At 39.9% G+C, this 18,582-nt stretch overlaps 1 protein-coding gene across 4 annotated transcripts in view; it reads right to left on the reverse strand.

The window, feature by feature from the left end:
- The window catches only part of AFF2 (ALF transcription elongation factor 2), a 479,304-nt gene that overhangs the window by 173,698 nt on the left and 287,024 nt on the right, over positions 1–18,582 (reverse strand). For 3 of the 4 annotated variants that reach the window (XM_081043310.1, XM_081043308.1, XM_081043307.1), the window contains one exon: positions 8,188–8,232. The exons of the other annotated variant lie outside the window; for it this stretch is intronic. In XM_081043310.1, coding sequence (XP_080899436.1) covers positions 8,188–8,232 — 45 coding nt within the window. The remainder of the gene's footprint in view (positions 1–8,187; positions 8,233–18,582) is intronic. 4 annotated transcript variants of the gene reach the window in all.

Consider the following 18,582-nt stretch of genomic DNA (forward strand, 5'->3'; position numbering starts at 1 on the left):
AAATATTCTTTGGTGTCTCGCACAGTGAGTTAGTGTGTTTATATAGCTTTGACACCTTTCTTGTCAAATAAATTCACAAGATACAAATGAAGTCTTTTGCCCATTTTATGTTATAGTTAGTTGATTTACATATACAGACTATTTTTCTATATTTACTTTATACACTGAAACTTTGCTGAATTGTTGTATTGCTCATAACAGTGTTTTTGGTTGCTTATCTAGGGATTTTCAGGAACACTGTGTGTGTGTGTAGTCTACAAATAATCATCATTTTACACATTCTCCATCTTTTTTTTGTAGTTTGTCTAATTGCCATGGGTAACCTCCAGACCAATATTAAATAATGGTGGTGATAAAGAACCTCTAGTCTTTTCCCTTGACTAAAATGGGCATGCTTCTAGAGTTTCTCTGTGAAATGTGACACTAGCTTTTGGGTTGAGATGGATATGTTTGTATCACATTAAGGATGTTTCCATCTATTTCTATTTTATCAAGAATAAGGGTTGAGTTTTGTCAAGTATCTTTGAGCATTAATGAAGATGTACATGTAGATATTTTCTTTTCTATTCTGTCCATAAAAGGCATTTTATTACTTGATTTCTTAATATCAAACCAGATTTACATTCTTGGAATAAAACTCACTTAGTCATGGTGCAAATCCTTTAAAGTTCAGTCTAATTCTGTTTGTTAGTATTTCATTAAGGAAATTTGCATCAATATTCACAAGAGATGTTATTCCATAATTTTCTTTTTTGGATGCTGTTTTTGTCAGATTTTGGCATCAATATTATGTGCTAGTTTGGCTTGTCTAAAAAACACTTTGCAAATTTATCTTCTTGTTCTATGTTCTGGAACTATTGAGTTGTATTATTTCTTAATGGTTTGGTTGACTTTCCTCATGAAACCCCATCTAGGAGTGATGATTTCATTAATGGGTGGGACTACTCTCCATTTAATTTATCATAAGTCTGTTTAGATTTTCTTTTTTCTGGAGTCAGTTTCAGTCAATTATATTTCACCAGAAAAATCATCCATCTCATCTAGATGCTTACACTTATCTGTACAGAGGTGAGTAAATTGCCACTTAATGATTATTTTAATTTTGTCTGTATCTGAGAGGTTATTTCTTTTTTGTTTTACATATTTGTGTTTTTGTCCTCCTTTTTTCTTGCTGAAGTTAACTAACAAATTACCTATGTATTGCTGTTGCTCTTTTACTTAGTAAAAAACAGATCTTAAAAGTGTTAATTCGGATTATTTTCTGTTCATAATTCATCATCTTATAGCTCTTGCTTTATCTACTTTTTAAGTAGCACCTCTAAGCTCTTGTATCATTGCTTTCGCTCTTGTTTTTTAGATAAAATTACTTTTTTTTTTAAACAATACATGCAACTATGTTGGTCACAGCTTTAATTTGTTCCCTAGCTATACTTTTTCCTGCTACATTTTTTTTTTCATATGCTTTTTTGGGCGTATTTTTGCATAGCTCTTATGATGGTTCATTTTATTATTATTACTAACTTTTTAGTGACAAGAGCTTTCCTGGACCAGTATTTGCAAGATGTTTTGTGGTTGTGGGGGCTGTGGCTTAATCCAAGACTAGCAGGAATTCTCTTCTGAACATCAGGGTGTGTGACCAATTGCTTTGGCCTTTACTTATGTCTTACCAAGAGACATCAGCCCTGCAGACTGCTCAAAAGCAGCATCTCACTCTTTCCTTTTGCCTCAGCAACAAAGTTCTTTCCACAAATGTGGCTTAGTTAAGTAATGTCTCATTGAATCCTGCCTTTCCCACTTTTCAAGATATGTATGTCCCAGACTTGGTCCACAGAAGCTCCCATCACAAACCTTCACACCCATTTCCATTAGTCCAATATTGTTTTTCTTTTCATGGTGAGCCACTTATCCTGCAAATCAATGCTTCATCAGCTGTGCCCAGATTCACGACCACGAGAACCATCTTTTGGGTTATTCCCTGCCTGTTAGACCTTCACAAAATAAATTGTGATTTAGGCTTATGGATGTCTTCTGGTTAGATCAGTTATGCACTTTACATTTCTTTCTGTCATTCTCCATAATGTTTTCGGTGATTAATAAGAGCAGGGACAAGCCTTGACTTATCCTTTCATTTCAAAACTGGAAGATGCCTACCAAATTGTTTGTGAGAGGTTACTTTCTCAATGCATTTTCCAGAGACCGTGGTTTTCCCTTTACACAGATGCAAATGGAATGGTTAATGTCCTTGCATTACCTGGACTAGCACAGCCAAGACAAAAAGGGTACTAGAATCTCAAACAACAGTTGGAAGCTATTACTTCTTTCAGATAAGCCTAGACTGCTTTTTGGCAAACTAATACCTTGTTTTGTTACCCTCTCTGTACACCCAAGATACAGAAAGCAGGTGTAAATTCTACACGTGGCTTAAATTCTCACCTGCTTTCATTCAATTCGATAGAAAATAATAAATCACTATATTCACAAAAAGAAACAGGTTGACAGAAAACAGACTTATTTTTACAGCACACTTAATATATGTAGGGACTCATGTTATTACTCGGCTATTTTAAAGGGCCTACTCTTGCTCACTCCCTGGGCAGTTAAATGCTGAGTTACTAAGTTACGAGTACTTGACATCATCTCTTCCCTGACATGGCCCTTGTCTGACAGGTTCCCATGATTCACTGGACCAGTCACCTCGTTACTCACATTGCTCATTTTTCCAATGATGTATGTATAATCACTTAAAATTCACATCATCTACTAGATGCAAACCCCCAGATTTCACATGAAAATATTTAAACTGCTTGACAGGCTCTAAGTGCATTTGGAAGCACACTGGATGGCTTACCTATATTGCTCACATAATAGTTGCTATAATTAAATTTAGCATCTTTCTTCTGGGTTGGTTTGTGTTTGAGAAAAGAGGAAATGATGAGTGGGAAGCAAATAATGGGTAATATCTCTTATGGGCTAATTTGGTTCCATGAATAGCTCACCTCACATATGCATACCACATATTAAGTCCATTAAGGCTTTGAATTAGCTTCAGAAAAGGTAATACTCCACATAATTTACCCAGTCAAGGGCATTTTCACCTGCTGACAAATTTACATATTTTCCAATGTCATTAGGTAAAAGCTAGTCATCAGAATAGCAGAGGGTGCAATCATTAGTTAGTTCATTTATTTGGCTCCATCAATGTTAACATTAATTATAGTCTAAATTATATTTAGCAATTGTTGTCTTTCTTGAATGGAACACTATATTGCTATTGCAAGAAATTATAATTTTAAAAGTCCACACCAGACTAGGATAGATGCTTTTTGAAACATTCCAGAAGGAATAGTACTTAAGACAGCTTTATAGAAAATCGCTTGGTGATTCCAATTGGAACATTATTTATACATTAATTTGACAGAATATAAAATCAATTGCCTAATTATTGGTTAAATTTATCAAAGAAATTCTACTGAAAGGTCCTTGATTATGCTTCACAGTTATGATAATATAATCAAATTTCCTTTCAGACATAATTGTCTGACCAATTTTGCTCCCTGATCCATTTTTTTTTTCACTCTTAAGATGAGCTTTTTCATTTGTTTCCCCTTTAAAAGTAAAAAAAAATAGTAAGTACTGTACATAGTCGTCCTGTAATTATTTGGTACCTTTTTGTTTTTTACCACGCTAAAACTGTTAACTTAAACACAGCCCTAATAAGAATTGCCATAATTTAGAATGCTGTAAACACAGATCATGCTGTCATCAGAAAGAGGTGCTCATGTCAGAGTTTACCAACCTGATCCGTATGGCAGGGAGAGATCTGTAAGATGATAGTTTATCAAATCAAGCGCCCTAAATCCTAGCTAGCAAATTCAGCATCCCTCATAAACAGTGCATTACCCTTACAGATGTTTGTCTATGAAACGATCAACTACTGAAGGTACTTTGGTAGGAAACACAATCTGTTCAGCATCAGATCTAAGAGAAGCACTACATCTGCATGTTTGACTCTAGGAAGGATTTAATTGATAGCTTATTGATATTTTAAAGTAAATTCTTGCTAGGAACAAATAAATTATACTACTGCGGAACAAATAATCATTGAACATCCATCCTTAGCTCGTAGCACTTAGTGCATGCTGCTCTCCTCAGCTTTACTCTTCCAGAAATGATTACTCTAGGACCCATAAAACCCTGTGGAGCCCAGAAAAGAAGCTGCCGCTGCCGCCCATATTATTACATATGAGCAGCTTAGGAATCCCACATATGATAGATGAATTGTAACTGCAAAACGCCATCATTGAGCCCAGAATTGTTATTATTTCTCATTTCTGTTTGTACTTGAGGGTAGCTTGATTCTAAAGAGAAATTGGCATGCTGACGGAAGCAGGTACACAGGCTGGGCTGCACTGCACAGATGGCTGCCTTTACGCTTCTGATTTGTAAAATTTATAATGAGCAATAACGTACTTGACAAGCAGGAAAAGCACCTGAACTTATACAACTTACTCTGTGGGAGAAGGACAGTTTGGCAGAAAAGTGCTGTAGGCTGGTGAATTCTGCTTTGTTTGAAAAGCTATTTGAAATTATTTTGACATAATTGAATTTGGACAAGTGAAGGAAACAACAGAAGCTGAAATAAACTGTTCGTTGATATCACTATCATATTAATTATAAAGTGGACTGGAGCTTGTGAATTAAGGATGGATTCAGGTAAAGAAACTGGAACAGAAGGAATAAATAACATGACATTGTCACAGACCTGCAGGCAAATTCCTTAACCTCTCTGGGTTTTCCTCTTTCCTGTTTTGTAAAATGTGATGAATAATACAATTCTTTAGGGCTGTCATGAAGAGAAAACGACACAATGTGCTTAAGCACTCTTCCTGGCATACATATAGTAAGTGGCACGTAACTGTTGTTATTTCTTTTATTAGGAGCAGTAACTTGGTATTGGTGTTATTTTATTATTTGAAATGAGATTTGAAAAATGTTAAGAAGAAAGAATTCATTCCCAAGACCTACTCGAATTATGTTGGTTTGCTGGTGTTCTTAGTTAAAACTTCTAGAAGTAAGTCAGCCAAGTATCTGAAGCAATTCTTTTTTTACAGGTCTTACTTTTTCCAGTTTTATTGAGAAATAATTGACATACATCACTGTATACGTTCAAGGCATACAGCATCATGGTTTGATTTAATAATACTGTGAAATGATTACTACAATAGGTCCAATTAACATCCATCTTCTCATATAGATACAATAAAAAGAAAAGAAAGAAAAAAGGGAAAGAAAATTCCTCCGTGTGATGAGAACTCATATGATTGACTCTCTTAACAACTTTTTTATATGTCATACAGTAGTGGTAACTGTAGCCATCACATTTACATTCCATCCTAGTACTCATTTATCTTATAACTGGAAGTTTGTACCTCCTGACCACCTTCCTACAATTTCCCCTCCCCTCCCCTATGCCTTTGGTAAACACAAGTCAAATGTCTTTTTCTATGATTTTGCTTTTTTCTAAGACTCCACATATAAGTGAGATCATACAGTATTTATCTTCTTCAAGGCCCATCCATATTGTCACAAATGGTAGAATTTCCTCATTTTTTACGTCTGAATAATATTCTATACAGACACCACAATTTCTTTATCCATTCATCCATCGATGGCTACTTAGGTTGTTTCCATGTCTTGGCTATTGTGAATAGCGCTGCTATGAACATAAGGGTGCAGCATCTTTTTGAGTTAGTGATTTTGTTTTCTTTGGACATATTCCCAGAAGTAGAATTGAAGCAATTTTTATAATCAAAAGATTCTCACGGAAGGTTTGTTATAGGGTGGTTGACATTCAGGTGTAGTACAAAACGGAGACTAGGTTCTATTTCTGCTTTTGCCATATATTAGCCTCGCCTTTGTTTGCCACTCACTTATAACCTCTCCGGGCCTCAACTTCCTGAAATAACAGGGAACTACCACATTTCTTCTGATCAAAATAAGATAATGAAGTTCAAGTACTTTGAAAGGCAGTCATGTGCTACAGGGAAATAAGGTTGTGCTGGTCTGAAGGGGAGCTGAGCCCATTATCAGAGAAATGGTGAGAGGAACTTTCAAAGAAACCTGACTGGTTTGGATTTGAACGGCATTTTGAATAAGGGGGGGCAAAATAAAATGCATTAGATGAAAGTATTTTCATTGCCAGGGTACTGAGGGGCCGAGAGTGGGGAGGGGTCAGCTGTGTTGTCCTTGGTTAATAAAAGAAATCTGTCCCTATGTGAGATGAAATGTGTTTGCATGCATTTGCGTGCAGCGCTGTAAAGGCAAAAAGGGGGAATCGGGAGGTTGGGAAAGTTGGGCGAGCAAACAGCTTGAGCTCTCCATGTCACATACACAAACAGTGTCTACACTTTAAAGCTTCCTTCTCTGCAGTTGGGTGGTGGGTTAATAGTTACCCCCTGTTTTCTAGGTGAAAACACATACCGTGTTTCCCCGAAAATAAGACCTAGCTGGACCATCAACTCTCATGTGTCTTTTGGAGCAAAAATTAATATAAGACCCGGTCTTACATTAAAATAAGTATAATATAATATAATATAACATAACATAATATAACATATACCTGCTTCTTTTCTTTCCATGATTAAGTGACATTCTGGTGTTTCTCTAAGTGGCCTCTCCAGGAGACTGGAGTCGCCAGCCCCTGACAGGGGCTCCCCTCGCTTAGTCACTGTGTGAGCCACCTAGACACCAGGCTGCTTTTAAGTAGAGGTTGGCAATGGGGACAATTAGTCCGACATTCCTTTGGGAATCAACCAAAGACCACTGACATCATCTGGAAAAACAAGACAACTGTACTCACCGAGACTAGGGTAAGATATTTCTTTAAGGAAAACAGCGACACACTAGCAAGGATTTGGTGTATTTGTATATCAGAACTTTCTCCACCCAATAAAAGGAGCAAGCAACTTGGACACCAGGGAGAGATGACTGAGGGATTCCTGGCCTATTATCTTACAAAAGTAGTACGTATATCCCTAATTCAGATAGTCCCATCTCTGGTCAGGGTGCCAGGACTCCTTTTTAAGTCAACAACAATGTTCTTGAGCTGAAAAGGTACACTGATATCCACAACAGGTAAAATCATGTGGCCAGTCAATTTGATGGCAAACAGCTTGCTGCTTTTTATTACTCCTTTGGCTGCATTTTCACAGGGTTTGCTTCAAACACTAGGCTGCTGAGAAGGCACTTACCAGGGGGAGTTGGAGTGGCTTTGGTAAGTGAGGAAAGGGGGTGCAGGAATTTTGACTGGCACACAGGTTATTTTCTTTCCCCAATAGAAAGCCTGCATGGTTTTCTCATGGTCATCCCGATCATCATTTATCATCATAACAAGCAGTTATATGCCACTTGGCAGCTTTTAAGGGAATCAGGACAGGTATTATTGCCCTCTTTTACAGACAAGGAAGGGAGAGCCAGAAAGATACAGTCATCTGTCCACAGAAGTGACAAATGGTACAGGTAGGACTGGACCTCCCTCCAGTGATCCTATTGCTCATATACCATGTTGCCTTATGATACCAACAGTCAGAGTCAGGAGATACATTTTTCTGGCTTGGCTTTGGTTTTTCCGTTTGGTTTAATCATTCCCTTTGGCAGAGGTTATTGCTACCTTTTGCAACTTTGTGTTGCCTCCATGCCTTTCTCATGTATAAATTCACTCCCATTAGTAACATTTTCCACCACCAGTCCCAGGCCTCTCCCTTGCCCCCCTCCTCCACCCTTCCACATCTCATGCCCTCGTAATAGGCTACAATGTCCATAACCATGTGCCATCCACAATGTAGTGGGAGGCAGTGGTGAAGTTGACTCGAGATTCCAGAAGACAGTAAAACAAAGATCTCGAGGAGGATGCTTGAATGGGGAAAGTTTACTCAAAAGGTGGTGAGTCCATCCAGACTTCAAAAGAAAGATCCAGGAGGAGGCAAGAATGGAACAGAAGCTTGGTGAGATTAGGAGACTAGCTTGATTAAAGAGGGCAGAGATGACAGGTAAGAAATGACGCAGGAGATGTAAGCAGAAGGGTCTTGAAGTGATACTCGTGGAAACAGAACAGTCATTACTTTAAACAGCTTACGCAGATAGATTGCTTCATTATTAAAAGGCACAGAAATAAAGGTTTAAACTCACCCGTAAGATTTCTTCAACACAGCTTGGATCACTGGCAAGGCTTACCTAAAACAAAATAAACAAACAAACAAAAAATTAAGCATAGTCTAGTTATTCTCAGAGAAGCTTATTGCATAATATTTTACTGTGTAGGAAAAATTGCAAAGGAAGTAAATATAGCTATCAATGTATTTTTTTTTTGTTCCTATTAAACAAAAAGCAGTAAGTATCTGCAAAAGGCCAATTCTGTTTTACTTTAACGGAGTAGTAAGACTACAGTGCAAGTTGCAGAAGGAGAATGACTTGTTCTGTCAGATTTTGCCGTGGGGACAACTGAGCCACCCTCCCCTATTCTCCGGGCTTCACTTTGCTCGTCTATCCAGACAAGGAGCTCGACTTTCTGATCTTTAAAGCCCCTTTCACCTTCTGACATAGTCAATGATGTTACTCATCATCAGAGATTTTTAAAAGATGAGGCCTATGGGAAACACTTCAATGATTAAATTAAGTTGTCTTTGAACTTAGGAGTTCAACCAGATACCCACAATTCTTATCCAAGACACTAAGGGTAAAACTCCTGCGTAAACTGCATGCTTTCCTTGGCACTTACAAAGAATCTCAGAAATACACAAAGTGAATCCATGAGCCATCTTTCCCAAATGGACGCCTTCCTAATAGATCAAAATTCAAGCAACTAGCAGGGATGTACTGAGGACTCATTCCATGTCTGGCAGGTAGCCCTTTCTTCCAGGGGTTCTACAGTCAGGGAAAACAAGAAGCCAAACACCAAAGTGAGACACCAGCAATAAAGCAGTGCATGACAAGGGACCTGAGAGTGGGACGGCCACCTGGAGAAAGGTCTGTGGGGCCTGATGTCACCTGTGCAGGTTATGGGCATCCCCCAAACATTCCTGACTCTCTCCATACCTTCATCTTTTGCAGGATTGCAATCTGATCACTTCTACCTCCCTCCAGTTCTGGTAAGGAGAACATTTGGTCTCTCTGACTCTCTGCCTTGGGAGATGAAAGGCCAGTCCTATACAGACAGCACTGCCACACAGGCCACATGCGAGGCCTCTGGCAAGGGCAATTAAGCCCTAACCCCTTAGTTACTCTGATACACTGGAGTATGAAGCACTGCTATATTTGGGGAAATGGCGAATAGAATATGGCTTCAGTTTTCCTCAACATTAAAAAAAAATACATGCTAAAATCATCGGCAAATCTTAAATTAGTATTAAAGTCACTACTTTCCATACAATAATTTCAGCTAATGTTTACTGCATGTAAAGGCCCCTGCTCCCAGGAACATAAAATCCTTAGTGGGGGAGGCAGGCTGAGAAAGAGTCACAAACAATACGGGGCCATCCAGCCTGGGTTATCCTGGTGTAATTAATTACAGTGTCCCCTTTCCTCTTCAAAAACGTCCCAGTTTGGATGACAAATTACACAGTCACCTTCCAAGAGCAATCATATTCCAATACTGGGTAGAAAGAACAGCAGAAAGAAAGGCTAAAAAAGTTGGCTGGGCAAACATTGTAAAGAACACATTGTAAGTACATTGTAAATAGGGAACCCTAGGTGGCTTGGCCTAGCACAATTTGTTCATTCATTCGTTCACTCATTCATTCAACAAATATTTTTTGAGGGCCAAGGACTACACCACCAGACTTGTACTAGGCACAGATACAATGGGAAGTAAAAGGAAACACAGTTTCCTCCCTCGTGGAGTTTGCACAAGACTCAAGAGGAAGGAAGGTATGAAGAATCACACAGTTAATGTACAACTGTGACTGTGGTAAGTGCTACAAAGGATACCATCCCATGGACACTAGATCTGCAAAATGAAAGGTTCCGTGTCCGAATGAGTGTGGGAAATGCTGAAATCCATTGCCTTCTTGGAGACCCATGATGCAAATTAAAGGCTCTGAGACAGCCATTGAATTGATTTAGTGCAGCATGTTCCCCCCTTTCTTGACCCCTGAATCCTTGGGTTTTTCATTTTCATGTCACCCCATCCCCACGATGAACAATTATTACAATTCCACAGAACAAGTGTTTGCAGAACATACACTGGGAGATCCTGGTTTAACATATTAAGGGATTATAGAACAGCAATGATTATTCTTAACAGCAAATAAAATCTCATTCCATTGCTCAATGCTCCAGGAACTATATTTTCTAAGACAATTCTTGAACTTCTAACAAATACCTTCCCCAAAGGTCAAAATGATTATAGCAAAGACTTTAATCTTTGACATCATTCTTGCATTGTATCAGCATTGCTGCCTGGGCTAAAAACGTATAGACTACACTCAGGAAAAGGTCTTTGTTCTCCTTTGTCCAAACAAACACGTGCATGTTAATTAACGAGGAAAAAATATCAACAATATGCAGACACAGCAAGAACACTTGGCTATGAGTCTAATGAGTTAGATGGGAGTCCCGGCCCTACTGCTTGGTAGCAGGACTCAGTAACTTTACCCCTCTAAGTTCTGCTTTTCCCAACTGTAAAATAAAATAGAATAAAATAAGATAACACCAATAATAATAATACCTACTCCTTTCAAATCTCACAGGGTTTCTGTGAGCAGCAAATGAAATAAGTAACGTGAATGCGCTTTATAACCCACAAAGCCCCATACGATGAGTCAGGTTATTACCCCCTCGTCCTGTTGCTCTCCTTACTTCTTTATTATTAAGTCTAGTCTTCTCATCTCTTCAAGGTAAGATCTAACTCACTCTTGCCAGCTGCAAATATCATCTCTACACCTGGTATTATAAACATCCATTTCCTTATGCGGGAAATGTTGTCAAAATAGAAAGAGTCGTGGACTCTGGGGCATTGCAGCAAATCTAATAATGACTTATTAGGGTCAGTAGCACTCAGGATTGGGAAAACTCTATAGACAAGGGCAGTCAAATAAATGTGCATCTACATGAAGTGTTCAGATTCCTTTTTCTTTTTAAGAAAATACTGGAATCCCGCATTCACATGGAGTTGCTAATCCTGGAAACTCATCTAGCCCTGTCCCACAGCTGTTTTCACTGCAATACAACTACATTTTAGCCACAAGTGTCCCCCCCACCCCACAAGTGCTTTTGAATTAAGTAGCGTGGATTTCTTCCGTGCCTAGAATGGTGTGAGGCGTGAGGGGGTTGGTGATACAAATAACTATGAGACTTGGCCTCTTTCTCTCAGAGTGACATGTCTAGATGGGATGGGAAAACAAACAATTAGAGACCCACTGGGACATGCATTGTAAGGTAGCATGACAAGGGTAATAGGATCGTATTCATTCACCCCTCTGCCTATTCATCAGTTCTCCCATTTATTTCTTTAGACAACAAATCCTGATGGAGCTCACACTGTGCTCAGGATGGTGCCAAGAAGCAGGATTTAAAGACACTGAAGACAACATAATTCCTGCCCTCAAGACTCCACGCAAATTGGGGAGACAGACAGTTACACGGGAGACAGACAACACTGAGCAGCAGGTCTGATTTAGGTGTCAGGGGGAAGGGTACCTACCAGGTTCACGGACAGAGCCATGTCCGACAGAAACTCCCAGCCGCCGAGGTCTGCACTGTAGTCGTCACTCCCTATGGGAGTGAAAGGCCAAAGACTTGACATGGCCGAGAAGTGGTGCGGCCACTTGAGGCCACTTCAGTCTCTGACCCCCTGCAGAGCTGCGCCGGGGTCACTCTGTACCGTGGAAGAAAGCTGAACTAAGGCTGGGCTCGGCCTGAATTTTGTCCCGTTGTTTTTCCTCTCTCTCTCCCTTTCTCCCTCTGACACACACCCCTCTGGTGGGGATTCTGGAGTCACTTGGACAGGTGTGAAAGGAGACTGAGGAAGAGAACTAATGAGTGGGGACACTGGGATTAGCACTGCTGCCCGACCAATTGCCAAGCGGCTGTTTAATTCCGGAGCCACCTTCTCCTCTCTTGAAATCCACTCTTGAGTATTCAGATAGTCCACAAAGCGCAAGGTAGCCACTCAGCGCTGCAGCGTCCTTTGGCGTCCTCCTCCCCGCCCCCTCCTCCTAGAGTCGAAAGCAAGCTGCATGCCGCACAGGGAAAGCGGTGCTCTCACTGCTGGCCTCAGCAGACCCTCTTGAGCTGGGCAGGAGGTGGTCCTCTGAGGGCCAGGGGAAGCAGGCGCACGTCGGACAGGTGGTGAGTTTACTGAGGGCCCTCACAAGTGCCTACCCTCTCTGCATGTGACGGTGTAGGCGGCCACCCCATGGAGCCACAGAGAGACCATGCACAGATCATCTGCCTGGTGAGAAATACATATCTTAGGAAATAATCAGGGTACCTTTGAATCAGCACATATTCAATGAACTGCAGCAACAATAAATGAACTGCATAGGATGTTTTAATCATTCTGGAATTAATCAGTTTGGAGCATGCTTGGCGATGAGGGTAATATGAGATATCAAAAATACCCTGATTGTGGCATTGCGAAACATAAGCAGCAGCTAGCACTAATAGAAAACATGGAGATTAATGTAAAACATTGAAAAGAATAATGATCACATAGTTAACCCGCGGGAGGTGAATGCATGCCTCTGAGTACATTATTATTAAGATATTGCGAGGGAGGAGAGGTCATTTTCCCCCTCTAAAATCATCCTGAGGTTGTCCCACAATGCCTGGCAATCAGAGCCTACTATTTGAGGTATATTCCACTGTGACAAAGACTTTGCAAAGTAAAACTCCAAAATTGCAAGCTGAATTGCCGAAGAATGCTTGGATTCCCCTAACGAGGGCCAGTGACACCGAGTGACATACCACTAACACCAAATACCATGCTATCAGCCCAGTTAAAAAAATATCCACGACTGACACCCATGGCGGCTTCCAAAATAATTCCGTTTGTATTTTTGTTAACAAAATTCCACATTTATCCCGATGATTGATTTACAGGACACAGAACTCCCCTGAAATGGCATTACTAATAAAGTGAAAACTCAAGTTATGATATTGTACTACCAAAGGAGTTTTCTTTCCTTTAAAAACGTTTCATCCTCATCATTGGTGATTTACAAAAACAAGGGGCAGCAGCCTCAGAGGCTTTATCTCCCTTCCCCATTCACAGAAGTCAAGTTTTCCAATTTGGAAAACTCCGAACCCAATTCACATTAGGGTCCTTCTGTCCCCTGCTTCCTGCCTCGTCTTAATTTGTCCCTATTCTAGTTTGTGTTCATGAGTCTATGATTAAATGAAAACAGTTCATATTATATAAGCTGCAGACAGAAGTCCTCAGGTAATAGAACTTCAATCAAAGCAAACAAACGAAAAAAGATTTTTACAAAAGTGACATGTGACAGCCAACTAGCTCATTTTCCAATTTCATTTTAATACAGCAAAAGTCCTGAGTGTCCAAAGAGTGGGTGTTTACCTTAAAATATGGCTTCTGATCAATTTTTAAGGGAGTCACGTGGTCAAAATACCCCATGTAAAACAGGCTAATAGTCATCATTCCCTCTAAGAAAAGAAGGCACCAAAAGTAGAGTGTGAAGATCAAAGGAATTTAACATTTGCCATTTTAAGCCAAGTCCGGAAAATGAAAATTTTTTTCTAGAATCTCACATGAAACCAGAACCAAAAGGGAAGAGACAGTAATCACATTTTATTTATGTGAGCACATAAATGAGATAATTTACTGTATTTTCTGGGAACATCAAGGGGTAGTGGAAAGAGCATGGATTTTGAATCGGGACAAATTTGGATTTTAATCCCAGCTCCAATACTTAACTTGCTTTGCAAACTTGGGCAAAATACTTGAATATCTCTGAGCCTCTGTTTCCCTATCTACATAAGAGGAATTTAAAAATCCACTTCTAGAATTGCCGTGAGGTTGAGATGACCTGAGGTATATAAAAGTATCTCAGCCTGGTAGGGGGTGCGACAGATGTCTCCAACATCACCTTCTATTCTAAGTTCCCTCTAAGGCCATTGGAAAGGCATTGGCACCCTGAGCCTTGGGGCCATTGAGTTGATAGTGTGGACGCCTTGTCGATGGCCCCCCATGACATCTTGTGAATGTCACTAATCTTTAAATCCTATTCAAGGGCCTGGTGTACAAAGGAGTCTCAGGCTGCTACTCCATCTGGTGGCTCTCACTGAAGGTGACAAAAGAGGCTGGAGATGGGACTTGAGGGGATAAGACAACAGAGAGAGAAGCGGGGGTTGGGGGTGGAGGTGTAGGGGAAGGGTAGGGGATTTGCTTCATTATGAGGCCATCTCTTCACTGATTACATTAGGTATAGGCAACAGCGGAATACATATGCAGAAAGTCCCATCATCAGCTAAGAGTACCTAATGGCAGATGGAATTTCAAGTGAAGAGTGCTTAATTCGGTGGGTTCTGAATAGCCATTAGCTCACTGTTCATTTATTTGGTCTAATAATTAGTTTCTACAGACGACTGACCTATAAACAGGGAGCGGGGCTTTAATCTTAAAGAAAAATAAGGTAGGCATCTAGGAAGAATACCCTAAGAAACCAAGAGCCTATCTGGAAGCACCTGGTTGTCTGACCTACATTCCTCCCAGGATGCTTTGCCTCTGATCACCTGGGCTGGGTAGTGAGGTCATTCTGGCTGCTGCTGCCACTGCCCATACCCGTGGCCAGGCTGTGTGGTCTCTGCTGGTCAGTTTCTCCAGGGCCAGACCCCCTCCTTACACATTCTCCGGGCTTCTCTCCTAGATTCCTTAATTCTGGGGCTCACACTCAAGCTGTATTCTCCTCCTTCTCTTTGTCAGCTGCCAGACTCTGACCCAGCTTGCTTGTCCCTTCCTGTCTGTGCTCTTCTCAGCCTTCTGTCTGCTCTTGGTGCCTGCCCTGAAATCCAAATAACTTCCAGCCATGCTCCCTTCCTTTTGAAATTCCTGGGCATGCATCTGACGCCTCCACGGGATACCCACTCCAAGGGTCCACAGGATAAACATTTCTGTCCTGTCTAAGTCTTAGTACCACAACCCAGGACCATTTAACATTAAAGTCTTGATTCCACTCAAATCCCTACTCGTTGCACTTCCATTAATATTACTGGCTAACTCGTGCACAGGCCCCTAATTTTTTCTAGTAAAAGAGGATACTGGAAAAATATAGATGTACAAATCGGAGCAGAGTAAGGCAATGTCTGAATATCGATAGCCAATGTTAACAAGGCTAATCTAAATGCATGATCTAAATATATAAAAAGATATATCAGGGAGCAAGTTCACTTCTGAATTTTCTTAATTAAAAGAGTAAATGTTAGAGTTTTTAGAGCTTTTGAGTACTCCACGATCACAGCAAACTCTCATAGTAGTACTGAGCATCTAAATAATTGCAAAGCAGTGATCTCACTTTTAGGTAAATATGATCTAATACAACAGTGAAAAGAAAAACATACTGCGAGTCAGGAAACTGTAGTGTCATGTCCATGCTCTCCTGTGAATTAACTGTGAGATTTCAGACAACTCACTTTCTCACTCTCCAATTTATACAATGAAGGCATGGGAACATATTACAAATTCCCAGTGTTTTTGTATTTCACATAACAGTACAAAATTAATAAGGGATCAACATAAGATCACCGATTTTTATTTTTATTTTGCCAGGAAAGGACAGTACAAAAACAACACCCAAAAGGTAGGAAAGACAGTTTCTTCATAAATCTGACAGCAAACTTACGCCAACATCAAACACACTGACACATACCATTGTTTTCATATTTCCCACTTTGTCACAGAACAAATGGCACCTTTGCATTGGACTCATTGCCAGGCAAGATGGCACCTCAGGTATCTTTTGGATTTTATGGTTTATTCACCTTCTATTTATTCTACTATATTACAGATATTTTATTCTATGTAGCAGTCCACTTCACAACATTCAATTCTCTATCTCCTATGCATGGATTATTTTCCCTGTGGATTGATTATTAATGCTAACTTTCAAATCCCAGATATAGTCTCTCTTCCCCGATGATGATTTTTAAATGCATGGGGAATTAAAATTAGTTTTTGCACTAACCAATACAAACACAATGAAGAAGGCAACCCTTAGGTAAAAAGTCCTATGTAGTAGCATGCAGCATACGTGTACTATAGGCCTCACCTAAAACATGGCTTTCACACCTTAGTCATCCTAAGATGAAACTGAACCAGGAGATCATATATATACCTTTTGCTAGGAGTCTGCATTCCACACAGCATACCACATCATCTATCGTATGCCATGTATTCTAAAGACACCCATGAACGCTTAGGAGTTTCTAAGAAGGCAGGGGGAAAACCAGGTGAGCATAGTGTCCCAGAAGCATGGAGAAGAAAGGGCTTCAAAGATAGAGTGGCCATTAAGTTAGATAAAGATGCAGAATCGGTCATTGGGTTTGGCAAGATCTAAGTCATTGATCATTGTGCTTGAGAGCTATTTCAGTGGCAGGCCGTGGACACCAATCTGAAGGAGTGTGTTGAGGGGACAGGGAGAGGGGCAAAAGGAGAGAGTGAATAAACGATTCCTACTGCGAGAGGCAGCAGAGAAATGGGTGAGAGTAAGTCAGGGTATGGAAGTCAAGATTCTTTCTTTGTTTTTTTAAGAGCGATGATATTAGGGCATATTTATATACCAGTGAGGACAACTCAGTGGAGAGGGGAAAAGTGTAGCAAAAGAGAAAGTGGGAGATGGTAAAAGTAAAGTCCTTGAGAAAGAGAAGGGTGATTGAGACACAATTGGAGAGGCTGGTCTGAAATAGCAGCAAGGACACTTTTGGACATTGTTTCCATTGTAACAGGAAGGAAGGTACATAAGCTGTCCGGTGGAGAAATTAAAGATGAGAAGATGCGGTGGTACTTGTCTGATTATATCTATTTTTGTCTATGAAGTATGTGGCAAGGCCATCCACCGAGAATGGGGATGGTTATTGAAAATATGAGGAGAAAGGAGACTTGGGAAATAGCTGTCTTGGAGAGCTGGAACATGAATTTGCTGGGAAAGTGTAACAGCTCTCTCGCAATGTTTAAGGGAGAGAGAGTGTTAGCTACAGTGAAACACAGGAGACACTGCATATGCCCGGAGTATGGAGATAAAGAGGGGGCAAGACAGTGGGAAAGGTGAGAACTGAGGCCAACTAGCTCTGATGATTTAGAAGGTTACACTCTCATCCCCACTATTAGCTATACTGTCCTTTCCAACACTGATCAGCTAATTAACCACTGTTTGCAGTTCTCCAACTGCTCTAATCTACAAGAGCCTTCATTCTGAATGGAACAAGCGGAGAGCCCAGGAATAGGAGTAATGATTTTCTGGGATTCCACAGTGGTGAATTCCATAATATTATTCAGAAGGCCAGATGAAATTAAGCCCAGGGCCAAATATGGCCCCAGGGCTTGAAGATCTCCTCCTCTCTGTGGCTAAATAAATTCAACTCTGTCTCTAGGGAAACAGAGAACTCGATTAACCCATATCCTCATGAGAGAGATCATTTCTACATAACATCGGAAGGAGTTTCCGAATTGTTGAAACAAGAGATATTTTTTAATCATTTAAATATTTTGTATTTAAGCAAACATCTCACATATTTACTATGTGATCTTAGCAGGAATCATTGTAAAATATGATTCTCGCTTTTTAAAATTATTTATTTTTTTCAGTTACAGTTGATATTCAATATTATTGTATATTAGTCTCAGATGTACAGCACAGTGGTTAGACATTTATATGATTTATGCAGAGATTCCCCTGATTAGTATAGCTCCCACCTGGCACTATACATAGTTGTTATAACATTATTAACTGTTTTATAATATATCTTGGATTGACAGCTTCTTCAACCTATTTATGGTTTCTGAAGATACAAGGACTTCCTCCTGGGGAGTGGGGGAGTGAAGTAGGAGTTCAGAGTTTTCTGGTAGCTTCTGAAGACATTGCCATATGCATATTCTAGGGTCTTTAGACACCATAACCCCATTTATAAAAGAATCTTTCAAATATATATCTTATGTATATATTTTTTTACATATCTTATTTATATGTTAAATATAGATCTTATTTATATATTATTTTTTGAAAATCTTTTGGAAAAGAAAGGTCTCTCCTTCACATTCACAATCCCTTACCCTAAAGAAACTACTTCACTGTCCTTCTAAATACATAGCCCATGACTTAAATGTCTGCTTTAAAACAAGAAACCCAGATTTCAGTTTGATTTTCTTCTAGCTAAAATTTTCTTAAAGCAGTGTAAGTGGAATAGACTTTATAAATCGTGCCCATTCATGCCCTCAAGAAAAATGTGACAACAGAATACACTTGATAGAAAGTCGCTCCACTTGCAGACTAACCTCTAAGAAAGTTGGCGCCTTCTTGACTCTCTAAACCCTGCACTTAGCATTGTCTTAATTGCCAGTGGATGACATTGTGA

Source organism: Rhinolophus hipposideros (genome assembly GCF_964194185.1).
Source record: "Rhinolophus hipposideros genome assembly, chromosome: X".
In the NCBI taxonomy this organism is placed as follows: domain Eukaryota; kingdom Metazoa; phylum Chordata; class Mammalia; order Chiroptera; family Rhinolophidae; genus Rhinolophus; species Rhinolophus hipposideros.